The 13,309-nt window shown below is 40.7% G+C and overlaps 1 protein-coding gene across 1 annotated transcript; it reads left to right on the top strand.

Annotated features, from left to right (window-relative positions):
- Positions 1–10,104: 10,104 nt before the first annotated feature.
- On the top strand, positions 10,105–11,847 carry Inx6 (Innexin 6). Its single transcript, XM_068299168.1, has 2 exons — positions 10,105–10,868; positions 10,943–11,847. Exons 1-2 carry the CDS (start codon positions 10,155–10,157, stop codon positions 11,771–11,773), a joined length of 1,545 nt encoding a protein of 514 aa, XP_068155269.1. The 5' UTR covers positions 10,105–10,154; the 3' UTR covers positions 11,774–11,847.
- The last annotated feature ends 1,462 nt before the right edge of the window (positions 11,848–13,309 follow it).

Consider the following 13,309-nt stretch of genomic DNA (forward strand, 5'->3'; position numbering starts at 1 on the left):
TGATGGCTTTCAGCAGAGATTTGCCACCGGAACGGATATGGAGTGCCAGGGATTGCAGGAAGGCAGGCAATGAGGGGGCGACGAGAAAGCTAAAGCATTGTGGGTGGGTGCGTATGTATGTGCGTGCGTGTGTGTGTGTGTGTGTGAGCAGTAAAAAGCACAAAGGCAACGGTAAAAGCGATGGGAATTGATTGAAAAGAGCAAGGAAAACGAGAAACTTAACTAGAGAATTAAGATATGTACTTATATATGTATGTATGTATGTTTGGGTATAGTGGGTATAGCCGCGCCCCCAGGCTAAAAATGCCAATGAAGATGGAGATAAAGATGGAGATGGAGATGGTAATGGAGACAAAGATGGTGCGATGGAGATCGATCAGCCATTTGATTATGCTAATGAAATAACAAGGCCATAAAACTTGACAAAAAAACTATGCTCCGAAATGCCAATGGGCTAGCCATTCACACGCACGCACCGGAAACCCGAAAAGACACGATAACTGTATGTTTCGATGGAAACTTGGAATACATGATGAAATGGAAATGATAAAAGAAACACAGAGACGAAGAATGAAGTAAGGGGAAAACAGCATTAAAGTTTCAATACACAAACACTTTCGATTAGAATACAAGCCAAAAAGTATGCTTTGACCAATTGTAATTCCCAATTAGTTTTAGCGCTGATGAGAGCAACTGCTCATCTCTGTTTGCTTCACAAAATGACCTCGAGCCTGCTCAATAAAAAGTTTTTGGACCTTCTTTCGTTTTTTGTCTTTAATGTTAAGCGTTTTTCCTTTTTTTTTTTTTAGGCTAATCCGTCCCTGGTCAAGAAAAAAACAAAAAAGGGAACATTTGGCGACAAGCTAGATAGGCGGCGGAACGGTAGAGGGCTTCTTAGGGTTATAGCGAAGCGGGAACTAAGCTAAATTGCTTGCGAGACTGCCAATGCAGCGACACCTCCAGAGGGTGTTAGCTAAGGATACCCCAAGGCACTTACAGTAGGAAGGAAGGTCGGAAAGACAGGAGGAAGGAAGGAAGGAAGGAAGGACGGAAGGTAGGTAGAGCCAGGGAGCATGCTTGAGGGCATCTTCATCCAATGGCCAGCCGTCTCACTTATGTATGCATGTACTCTCTATGCCATGCTATGCTATATCTATGCTGCTGGAGGACTCTTCGCCAATTTTACTCCATCTTTTCCGGCCACCTAACCAACCACCTTCTTCTGGATACGTTTTCTTTTAGCAGTTTTTCTCTGCTTTAGTTTGCTTTTTCTCTTGCCGCTTTTGCATATTTATTGTATAGTTTTGTAGTTTTATCAAGTTAGCTAGTTAAAAGTCAAGATGCTCGGCAATGGTAGTGGAGCGTGGGCGGTGGGGTGGGCGTTTTTGTTGGCTAGCTGCAGGTGGATGAGCACGTGCATGGCGCCATGTCGGCAGCTGCCATCGCTAGCCTCCACTCCCGCATATACTCGCATTACCAACTCCATCCACATCTTCGCGTGGCTTGGGCTTTTATTAGGTACGTGCAATGTCGTGGGCCAGGCAGCAGGAAGACGGCAAGCAGCAAGTCCATAGTGGAGCGGCGACGGTGGGGTGTGGTGGCGGCAAGGGGTTGCAGGATGGTGAAAGTGCGGTGCGGATGGGTCAGCCATGAGGATGAAAGGATGGAGTCACTGGGAGTAACTTGCCAGGCGTTTGGCGATAAGATGAGCGTGCTAAAGTTTTATTGCCGCATATTTAAGCTATTAAAAAATTCATGCATAAAATGACACACACACACACACAGACACACCTCTACTAGCACTACACACACACACACACGCGTCTGAGGAGCAGAAACAAAATTAAAAACGCAACTGAAGACGAAGTAGAAAAAGAAGCACAAAACCGAAACAGATGAAAAGAGAACAAGATGTAGCAATTGAATCAGCAGATATGAAATATTTTCCACTTAATGTTGACCAATCAAATACTCTTTCCATAAGTCCTAATGAGCTCTGTCAAACATTTTTGAATATTATTTTGAAAATGTTTTTAATAAAGTTTTCTCTCAAACTCATTCATTTCCATCCATTTTAAATAAAATTTAAAAACCATGACAAGGGCACAGCGCCGAGAGGATCACAATGGGCTGAAAAATATATATATATAATAATAGTAATAATAGAACCGAGCAAAGCAATAAGCAAAACGGTTTATGTTAAATGCCGCATCGTTATCTCTGGTCTGGTTGAGTCTGCTTTGGGTTTGGGATACTTTTTTTTTTGGTTGATTTTGACTCGCAATGTACGTTACTTGTTGTTGGCCATTCTCTCTCATTTTGCTGCTGTCCGACATTGGCTTCGGGCAACTGCAAAATGCTGCAGCATCCGCACCGCATTCGCATTCACATCCGCATCCGCAACTGCAACTCCCTGTCGACAATAATAACTATAATAATCAACATGACGGCCCCACTCCCCCACACACACACACACACACATATATAGACACCCACAAGACCAGACACTTTCCCTTTGGCCTGTATTACCATTCTGTTCTGTTTTGTTTTTTTTTCTGATCTTGTTGTTTTTGCAATTTTCTTCATTTCATTTTCTTAATTTTATACACACGTTCATTTTCATTTTCTTGCCTTTCCCGGCTTTTCTGTTTCCCACTGCGCAGTTTGTATTTATTGCACGTGTTGCCTCTGCCCCCCGTCAACTAACCCATCCCCAACTAAATTGTAAGCAACTCTACCCGACCATGCAACAGAAGAAGCTTTTTAGTATTCATTAAACTGCATAATTATACAATAAGTGCAATGACTTCAATTTCGCTGCTAAAACCCAAACCTTTCTGCCCATCTCACCTCTTTGCGTAACTCTCTGATAAGCCGCTCTACTCTCGTCTCACACACAGAGAAATGTAAATGAATATGTATGAGCATGTATGTGTGTGTGTGTTTGTGTGGTGTGCGGCGAGTGCATTAGGTTAAGGACGAACACACGGCGGATACGCAATATCTAAATATAATTCAATATTGCGAATTGCGAGAGCCTAATTGATTCATCATCGATAGCTACTTTTGACTTTGGCCTTAATTATGATAAGAGAGAGGAATCGAACAAGTTGACAACAAAAACTCAAAGAGAGCTAAACGATCCTAGAAAATATTATTAAGAGCGATTACCTTTATTTGATTTTCGTTTGGTAATTGAAAATCACATAATCGAAATATTTGCTTTTGACTTTACATTTGTAGAAGAGGACAAACAAAAAAAAAAAACCAGAGGGCCGGGGCTAACTTTGACCGCGTCAAAGTTTGTATACCCTTGCAACTTTTTTGGTAACTCTTTCCTTACCTATTAGCCATCAATGTGGAAGAACATTTTATCTAAAAAGGCTTATGTTTGCGAAAGAATGGCCTACAATCATAGGAAATAACGAAGATATTGTAATAAGTCACTGTTTTCCACCGATCGTTCCTATGAGAGCTATATGATATAGTCACCCGATCTTTATCAAATTTGGCACAGTCATTAACATTTATATTAAATTAAGAAATGTTTTAATTAAAAGCAATCGCGTTAAAAGTAACGAAGTTATTTACATAAGTCACTGTTTTCGACCAATCGTTCCTATGGGAGCTATATGATATAGTCACCTGATCTTGATCAAATTTGGCATAGTCGCTTATAGGCGTAGTAAACTCTCTAATATTAAGTTTCACGACAATAGCTCAGAAAATAACAAAGTTATTGAGAAAGTCACTGTTCGTGACTTGGCCGTTTGTATGGGAGCTATATGATATAGTGGTCCGATCCGGCTGAATCCGAGATATACAACGCCTGCAGTATATACAAGCCTACGTGCAAAATTTCAGCTCTGTAGCTCTTACGGTCTAGGAGGAGTTTGCGTTGATCCAGACGGACGGACGGACGGACGGACGGACGGACGGACAGACATGGCTATTTGAACTCGTCTCGTCGTGCTGATCAAGAATATATATACTTTGTATGGTCGGAGATGCTTCGTTCTATGCGTTGCACACTTCTGACCAAAATTAATATACCCTTTTTGCAAGGGTATAAAAAGGTTGGAAAAGTAGAAAAAATATAACCGGAAACGTATGAGGACGTATGAGTTAGTGAATGAGTGAGTGAGTTGGGTTGCAGAGTAGCCCTAGGATTATTAGGCTGGATTATGAATACATTGGGTTTTCGTTGAGCCTGATTGCCGTCGGTCCTGATGGTTTTTATGTTTATGTTAGTTTTGCCAATTTCGGGTTCACAGCCACCTGAACTGTTGGAACCGAACCGAACTGAACCGAAACCGAAACGCAAACGCTTACACATAAACAAATCCCGTTTAAACGTTTTAAATGTTCGTTGACCAGCTGCATATGTATGGGCCATGCCCACATGTCTGCTTCTCGCCACCACCCCCGCCTGGTTTTGTGTAACCGACACCATCACCGACACCGACACCGACACCGTCACCATCATCGTTACGCCCACTCATAAGTTTTTCTGGTGGGGACCACACTACAAAAATTGGACATTGGAACGCACTTGGAGCCACATGTGTGCGCACCATTTCATGTTTTGGGCAAAATAGTTTTTGGCCCAAAAACCCATTGAAGTAGGATGAACCGAGAGGACCAGAACCGTAACCAGAACCAGAGCTAGAGCTAGGAGGAGTGGGGTCAGGACCTGGCCAAAGCGAAACCATCGCCCTCATGTGCATCGTAAAAAATAAGCAGCAGCAAATTGTATTTTTATGAGCTGAAACTGTTTTGGGGCCACATTTCAATGTCGATAAAACGGACAAAGGATGTGGCAAAGGAGAGCCAAGAATACCGGCGACCCAACCAACCAACCGACCAGCTAGCCAGCTAGCCAGACAGCCAGCCATCCAGCCAGCCAGCCAGCCATCCCAACCAACCAACCAACCGACCGACAATAATAAAAACTGAAACAAAAACTTACAACAAATTACAAATAACGAGCAAAACAAAAAAGAAAACAAAATAAGGGAATATATACCAAAAACCTCCGGCTGGATACTAATAGAAAAGGCGTATGAGCCGAAAAGAGTAACATCCAAAGAGAAAGGAGAAAGTGAGCAAGGGAAAATGGGGGGCACAAGTCGTCTCGGCTAAATATTCATTAGAGCTAATTAAACGTGATCGGCCTGTGGCCTCTGACGGAAGGGGAGCCGAGCCACAACTACCCACTATTCAAAGGCCAAAATGTTTTAGCGTTTTTGGGTCTCATATATGTAGCTGAAGAAGCACATGCAACTGGTCAAAGCGGCGTCAGCTGTGTCAAATTTAATGCGAATGTGTGTGTGGGGGGGGGGGCGGAAATGATTTTCAGTTAGAGCAATGGAGTCAAGCTGATGAGTTGGGTCACCCAAACATTCTACATTTGATAATATATGACCATATTTGTCTATAAATTCAATATAAACATAAGTTTGGCAAATTGTCTTAGTGCAAACTATTGCTTGATATATGTATGTCTGTAAATAAATTATCAATGGCGTTACACAATTCCTCCCTTAAATTATTCAATGGACAATCGAAGAATTCACTTTTTGATCATTAGAAATGTTCCAAGATGTTATTGTCTATGGACTATTTATTGATTTCTGATTGTTCACAGTTATAGAACAAAATTTGCATATATCAAAAATTTTGTTGCCTACTTATGGGATGCAGAATTGTTGTGTGAAAAAATCAAAACAAAATTAAACAAAAGAACAAAAAGAGTTTGAATTTAGACCTTTTAATACTTCCAAAACTTTGGCCAACAAGGAGAAGTTCGGGTACTAAAGCTCCAAAGCGAAACTTCTTAAAACAAGTGTATTCCTAAACATTGCGTATACACCATGGACATCATGGATATCATACTCATGCTTATTTTAGATTCAAATGGAAACTTTGATGGCTTTTGTATTGTTTTGTGGAATTGCAACTTAAAGGCTATTAGTCATTAATGAGATAATTTCTGTGTTTGTTGACCACTAAATGGTGTGTCTAATGAACATCAGTCTCCCTTTTGGTCACTCGAAAGTGTAATAAAAGAGATGAGAAAACAAAAGATTGAGTTGGTGTTTTCTTTTCTTTCTTTTTTCCATATTAAAATGTTACTCATGCGCCTTCGTTTGATTGCCATGGGGGATTCTAATATTAATTAAAGGCTCAAGGCTTTAGCTGCCAGCACATGTCTTTCTCTCTTCCTCTCTCACACTCTTTACGTGTGAGTGAGTGTGTGTGTGTGTGTGTGTGTGTGTGTGTATGGCACGCCCAGTAAATAAATACAATTAGCTGGTTCTGGCTTTGCCTTTGGATTCTGCAGTTGCGTGCCACACAAAATGAGATGACACTAAATCAAAGTTATTCAACTCACGTCGTTAAGTCATTAATCGAACAATGCAAGCGGCAGGAAGAAGATGCCGCTCACAGGATTCACAAACACTCACACACACACACAACAATCGTAACATATGCTGATATTGTCGTTGTTGAGCGTCACGTTGACGACCGTGTTGGCACATAATAACAATGCCTGCCCCCCAAAATGATGATGATGTGAATGTGGCCCAAGAGGTAAGTCGCGTCTCCCCTCTCCACCCGACACACCCCAGCATCATCATCATCATCATCATCATCAGGAGCAGCAGCAACTCCGCTGCGGCATCATTTCAACTCGACTTGACTCGACTCAACTTAACACAATTCTGCATTATTAAACACATCAACTATACAAGTCGCGGTTGCCGCTGAGAGCCAGAGCCAAAGACAAGGTAGAGATCCAAAAATCCCCTACCCACCTACCCTTCTTTCTCATTTGCAATTGACGGACTGCTGCTGCTGCTGTTCTGGCGGCGGCGGTCAACCAAAGGCAGCCAAGTCAAGAGCATTACGTTGAGAAGTTGCAGCACTGAACAAAACAGTTCACCAACAGATAACTGAACGGGACAGGACAACAGACCACAGATCGCTTCGCGTCGCGCATTTTGATCCCTTGAAATGTAGTTAATATTAATGCAAAAAATGTATGAAATAAATATTGGGGTATATATGCTTTTTAAATGCGAGATGCAAGGACATATTACATCTGAAAAGGATTTCAATGACATTGAAATTGATAGTTTATGGTTATAGGGAATGAAATGAAGAGCAATTCCCCCTTTATCTCTCACAATTCTAAATGTAAATTTCATTGTTCTCTTTTACTTTCACTTTACTTTTAGTCTGTTTCCTTTAAATAATGTTTAAATCTTTTAAATAAGTGGGCAACTCACAATAAAAAGTTCAAATTTGTTGGCCAAACACAGAAATTAGAAGCTGCGTTACTGCCCTGATAAGTATGCCATGATATTTGACTTGGGATTACTGATTCGCACTTGGTCTCTCTTATAAGTATGCTATAATATAACATAGAGCAATTAGTTGAAAAAGAAAGGGGTGAAAAGTCATCTTCAATCATCTTTTTATATGTTAGATAAGTATAAAACATAATGAAACTGATAGGAATTGAAAAAGGAAATTAGTTATTTTTCCAAATGCAACGTCAACCCTTATAAGAATGCTATGATATTAGATAATAACTTTCATTTGTTGCTTCCGAACTTGAAATCAAACTAAGATGACCTAAGGGATATGCAGAGGTCTATACACGTATCCTTTTGTTTTGTTTATAACATTTGCGCATTTTCGCAGCATTGACAGCTGTTGGCATATTTATGCGAAAAAGTAAGCCTTCCACCTCATACACATACACACTTACACCCCATCAACTGAATTCCAAAAAACTGAGAGATAGAGAGAGAGAGGGAAATGCATCATGTGTGTATATGTATGTAGGGATGCAGCTCCCAAAATGGGAATCGACAACTATAGGTAATAGGATTATGTATGGTCTCCTCCATCAAAGCCAAAACAACCGCAACCACGCATAATTGTTCAATTTATTTATTTAAGCACGAAATGTGCGTAGAGTATTGGGTACATAGAGTATGAGCCAAACGTTTACCCAGTTGGAAAATGGATCGTTAATCTGCAATGTGCTGCTTACAGCGGAAATGTAAGCTCAATGAAAATGCTTAATTTGCCTAACATTGAACTATGGATTTACCTCGATGAAATTGAAAAAAAGTCGACTTTAAAGCTAAAAGAGAGTCCTTCTCTTCTAGCTGCAAAAGCAAAGCTATTGATGGACAAATTATGGCCAAAATCCAACTGGGAATCTCAACAATGCACATGAGCACATACATATATATTAAATTGTTGTTTTACATTTATGTATATACATATTCATACATAGTAAGTACGTATCCCAGGTTGGCGCTGCATCCTGAATCAAACGGGACGAGAAGGGACGAAACAGTGAACGGTGAGAGACAACGGCGAACAAGGGAGAGCTGGATGAATGGGAAACGTTTGTCGGTTTCTGTGGTCAATGAAAAATCGCTTTAAATAATGAATTCCATTTAAATAAATATTTAAAAAGCTGTCAGCAGACCTTTTTATGAGTTAAATTGCATGGGGTAAGGGTAAGAGATTGTCAGTTTGAATGGGTCGGGATGGAGGATGCGGGTGTTTGGATGGGTGTAAATGTATGTATGTATGTATGTATGTATGTGACTCTTGAACATTTCATAACTGACCCACTGCCAAATTTGTTGTCCTCAATTTGCTTCTTTTGCTTCAACTTGGCAATTTCCAAACCATAATTCATTTTCAATCAGACAGAAAAAGAAAGAGAAAGAGAGTAAGAGAGGGATAGGGAATGAAATGATGGGGCAGACACGAGAAATTATAATTATAATTTTTGTATCGAGGTAAACTGCAACTGAAACTGTTGTCCGGGGGGATTGGTAAGAGAAGTGAGACTAATTAGTCTCCAGAGCGTGTTCTTTGATTCTCGATTCCGATTTCTGATTATTGTAAATCTCTGGTCACGCACAAACGAAACAATTCATAAATTTAATTTCCCTCAGCCAACAAAAATAATAAGAACAACAAAAACAAAAAAAAAAAGATGTATGATGAGGTAAAAAAGAAGGAGGAAGTGAATGCTGATGCTGATGCTGATGCTAGAGACCTATTGGATGGTAGGAAAGCAGGTAGAGGGGTATGTAGGTGGAAGTCGAGCCACGTCGCAGCCAACGAATTCCCACAATAAACATTTGCACAGGCAACGTTGTTGTCCTCATCCTTCCCTACCCCTACCCATGCCCCACCCACTCCCCCCATCCTCTTGCTGGCGTCAATAAGGCTGATGATGATGTGGATATGAACGAAGATGATGATGATGATGATGATGATGATGACGATGTGGGTAATGACGCTGATGACGACACACCGTTGGGAATTATTTGTATATGCAGTCATGTAGCATCGATTAATCATTTTATTATTATTGCCATTGCCATTGCCATTGCCATTCGTTGCTGTTCCCATCGCTCGTGATCCTCATGCGTGAGTGGACTCCAAGGAGTAGGTGTTAGTCGGGGTTTTTCGACTATTTATTCAGCTTTAGTTATTTTTTCCCCCTTTTTGCTTTTGTGAATTTGATGAAAAGTCACCACATGCTTGATAATTTGATAACACAAAGCAAAAGGTTAATCAAAATCATAACTGAACCAATTAATAAATATATGTTAACCGAAAAAATTGGCTTGGAAAAACCTTGAGTCCCAAATAAGACAATAAAAATCAAGTTCTATAACAATGCTGGCTTGCTGGCTTGATCCGTCACTAGTTATGAGGAAGAATAAAAAGTCCATTAAAATAAGTAAAAGACAGACCTATTGAGAGTATTCAAGGTTCAAGGTTATATCAAAAGATTTTTGGCCTGTAATATAGCCAAATTTGGCTAGTTTAATAAATGTTTAGCTACGAAAGAAGGACCCATTCCTATACTAGCTAAATTTGGCTAGTTTGACAAAGCTTTAGCTATGAAAGAAGGTCCCATTCCTATACTAGCTTTTTTTTCTCCCATTGCTCATCACTGTAACAAAGCAAACTTTCACTCACCTGTCAACTGTCAACAGCTGACACTTGCCCTCTCTCTGTCTCTTCTCTCTCTCGTTTTCTCTGTTTCTACAGAGAATACAATTTCAAGTACGCTAGAATAATTGCCTCCATCGTTTTTAATCATTATGTATGCCGCTGTCAAACCGTTATCGAAATATCTACGCCTCAAGTCGGTGCGAATTTACGATCCAATATTCACCCTGCACTCGAAATGCACTATAGTCATCTTGTTGACCTGCACATTTCTGCTGTCGGCCAAACAGTATTTCGGTGAGCCAATACTCTGCATTAGCTCTGATAAGCACACGGAATATGTGCAATCCTATTGCTGGACCATGGGCACGTATATACTGCCAGCTGCAATGGAGAGCAATTATACGAGCAGTAGAATTGCCAATTCCAGTCCCAGTTCCAGTTCAAGAAATCCAGGTATCCAGGTGGAACAACTACCCAATACACACTATTTGAATGTGAGCAGTTTGCGTGCTCTGGTGGCACAGAATGAGGAATATGCTCGCATCATTTCGATTGCCGAGGGAGTTGGCCCGGAGACGCGTGGAGTGACCAAACGCCTGTACTTGCGTTACTATCAATGGGTATTCATGATATTGCTATTCCAATCGTTGCTCTTCTATTTTCCATCGTATCTATGGAAAGTCTGGGAGGGTCAACGGATGGAGCAATTATGCTGTGAAGTGAGCGATGCCATCATACTGGACGATATCTATAGGACACGCTTGCAAATGCTAACCAAGTATTTTCGGGCACATTTTGCACCCATCCATTGTTGCTATTCGATCAAGTATGCCTTCTGTGAGTTCCTTAATTTGACAATTAGTGTAAGTCTCTCTCTCTCTCTCTCTTACTTTTATTTAATGCTCTCCATCACTAAAAATGAGATACTAACTTTTAGATCCTGAATTTCTGGCTAATGGATGTTATATTTAATGGCTTTTGGTATAAATATATTCATGCCCTGGCTGCGATACCCGTTTACGATTGGAATCTCTGGAATGTGATGACATCTCGTGTCTTTCCCAAGGTGGCGAAATGTGAAATGTTTGTATACGGTCCGAGTGGTACACCAAATGTTTTGGATATTCTATGCGTCCTGCCGCTCAATATATTGAATGAGAAAATCTTTGCGGTCCTCTATGTATGGTTTCTATTCATAGCCATGCTGGCGGGCATTAATATTTTGTATCGTTTGCTTCTAATCTGTTGCTCCGAATTGAGATTGCAACTGTTGCGCACCCATCTGAGAGGTATGCCTAAGCAGCATGTCCGTCAAGTGTTGGCCAAATGCGGCTATGGTGATTGGTTTGTCCTAATGAATGTCGGCATCAATGTCAATCCAACGTTATTTCGTGAATTGCTCGATCAACTGTATGAGGAGCAGAAATGTCCTCTTGGTGGTGGTGTCTATGGTGTGCATTCATCGTTGATACCAGCATCCGCCCCGTTGGCCAAGCCGGAAGATGCCGATATCGATCACCATGATGACGTTGATAATGATATCACTGACGATGACGATGACGACGACGAGGAAGACGACGAAGACGAAGATGATAACGATGATGACGATGATGACGAAGATGATGAAGATGTGGAGGAGGCGGCAATCGCAAATGTTAATCAGAATTCACAAGCAAGAGCTGCCACACCTGCCTCAGGTGTCAATCTAATGTCACCCAATGATGAAATAATCAGCATCGATAGATACTACAATGAGAGTCATGCCTGAAAATGGCTTTTTTCAATCCTATTTAGTTGATTTTAATGCTTTATCTTGCAAAATGTAAATAAATGGCACTAATCAAAATGAGCAAAGTGTTTGGAAGGGGGCGCAGAGGAAGGGGTAGGCCTAACAGAAAGTTTAACCGAATTGCCCAAGTTCTATTCAGGACTATGATGATGAGGGCGATGGGGCGGGGCTACAGGTAAAAACTATCAAATAACAAGAGGGCCATGAGCCAAGAGCTTGGGGGGGGGTTAAAAAGGATGAGCTCTCAACAAGAACTAAGAAGAATGCAGAAAGAAAAAAGCAACAACCACAACAGCAAATTGCAAATGGTGGCAATTACACGGGGCTACAACAACAACAACAACAACAAAAACACTAAATGTAAATGGTAGGAGAAGGGGAAAGACAAAAGTAAACATCACTTTCACATAGGCAGCGTGAGAGAAAGAGACAGGGAGGGCGGTGGCAGATGGAAAGGGGGCAAGGCGTGGCAAATGGGAAAAGCGCAAAATCAACAAAGTTAATTTTAATTAAAAACCGCAGGAAACCGAAAAACAACAAAATGCTAAATAAAATGGGCGTGAACCAGCCTTAACCGCAAGTTTTGCAACAGAACTGAGAAGACCGTTAGATGGGTGGGTGGTATAGTGGTGCGGGCGAAGGGGGGGTGGGTGGTGTGTGGGCGTGCCGCCAACATCATCTTGCATATGCAATGCAAGCACAAGCAGACAGAAAGCGCCTCCAGTCAACGAAATGAACAAAAAATAAACCCCCCCAATCCCTCCCCAATCCCCAAAAAACAAACCTTCTCACTATTTTTTCTCTCTTTCTCTGCCTGTCTATCTCTTTCTATTACTATGCCACAACAAACTACTGACACATGTAAACAAAATTCGTTTTGTCTTCATTTTAATTATACAAAAGCTTGGAAAAACTTTGCCCATTGCTTTACAGTTAAGACTTTTGCCAGGCAAAACCCGCTTAAAACTGAGCAAACGGTAAAAATAATTCCAATTACAAGTGAACAAAACGGACCACATCCAGAAAAATGTATGTATGTGTGAATCATTCGCTCGTTCTCGAGATTTCTTTACTTTTCTATATACTCTCTCCCCTTTCTGACTAGCCTTAAAGTCTTCTGCTCCTTCATAAAACGTTACCCAACACTGAAATGTTAACTTTTTAGCCCACGAGAGCAATTTTCGAAATAAAAACTATAGAGAGAGACACTTTTTTTAAACCACATTTTTAATTCTCGAGCTCTTCAAGAATTTGAGTCCTTTTCCAAAATCCAAACATGTTGCAAAGTTTTCCAAGGACATCCAAAGCTATTTATAGCTAATAACCAGATCACTTTGACAGATCACTTTTCGCTGATTTTTCGGCGTTTTCAGCTAACCGTTTCAATTATGACCCAAAGTGTAATGCCTTTTGAACAAAGATTCGATGATTTTGTGATATGTTGTTATCCAATTAGTCAGCTGTAAATGGTCAAAACTCTTGCCCAAATGGAAAATGTGGTCTGGCCATAGATGA

Source organism: Drosophila tropicalis, unplaced genomic scaffold, assembly GCF_018151085.1.
Source record: "Drosophila tropicalis isolate 14030-0801.00 unplaced genomic scaffold, ASM1815108v1 contig_158, whole genome shotgun sequence".
Lineage (NCBI taxonomy): Eukaryota > Metazoa > Arthropoda > Insecta > Diptera > Drosophilidae > Drosophila > Drosophila tropicalis.

Excerpts from the sequence above, each read along its gene's own strand:
- Inx6 (XM_068299168.1), top strand. The coding sequence starts at position 10,155 with ATGTATGCCGCTGTCAAACCGTTATCGAAATATCTACGCCTCAAGTCG. Across the intron at positions 10,869-10,942 it reads TCCTTAATTTGACAATTAGT|ATCCTGAATTTCTGGCTAAT; the intron begins GTAAGTCTCTCT and ends ACTAACTTTTAG.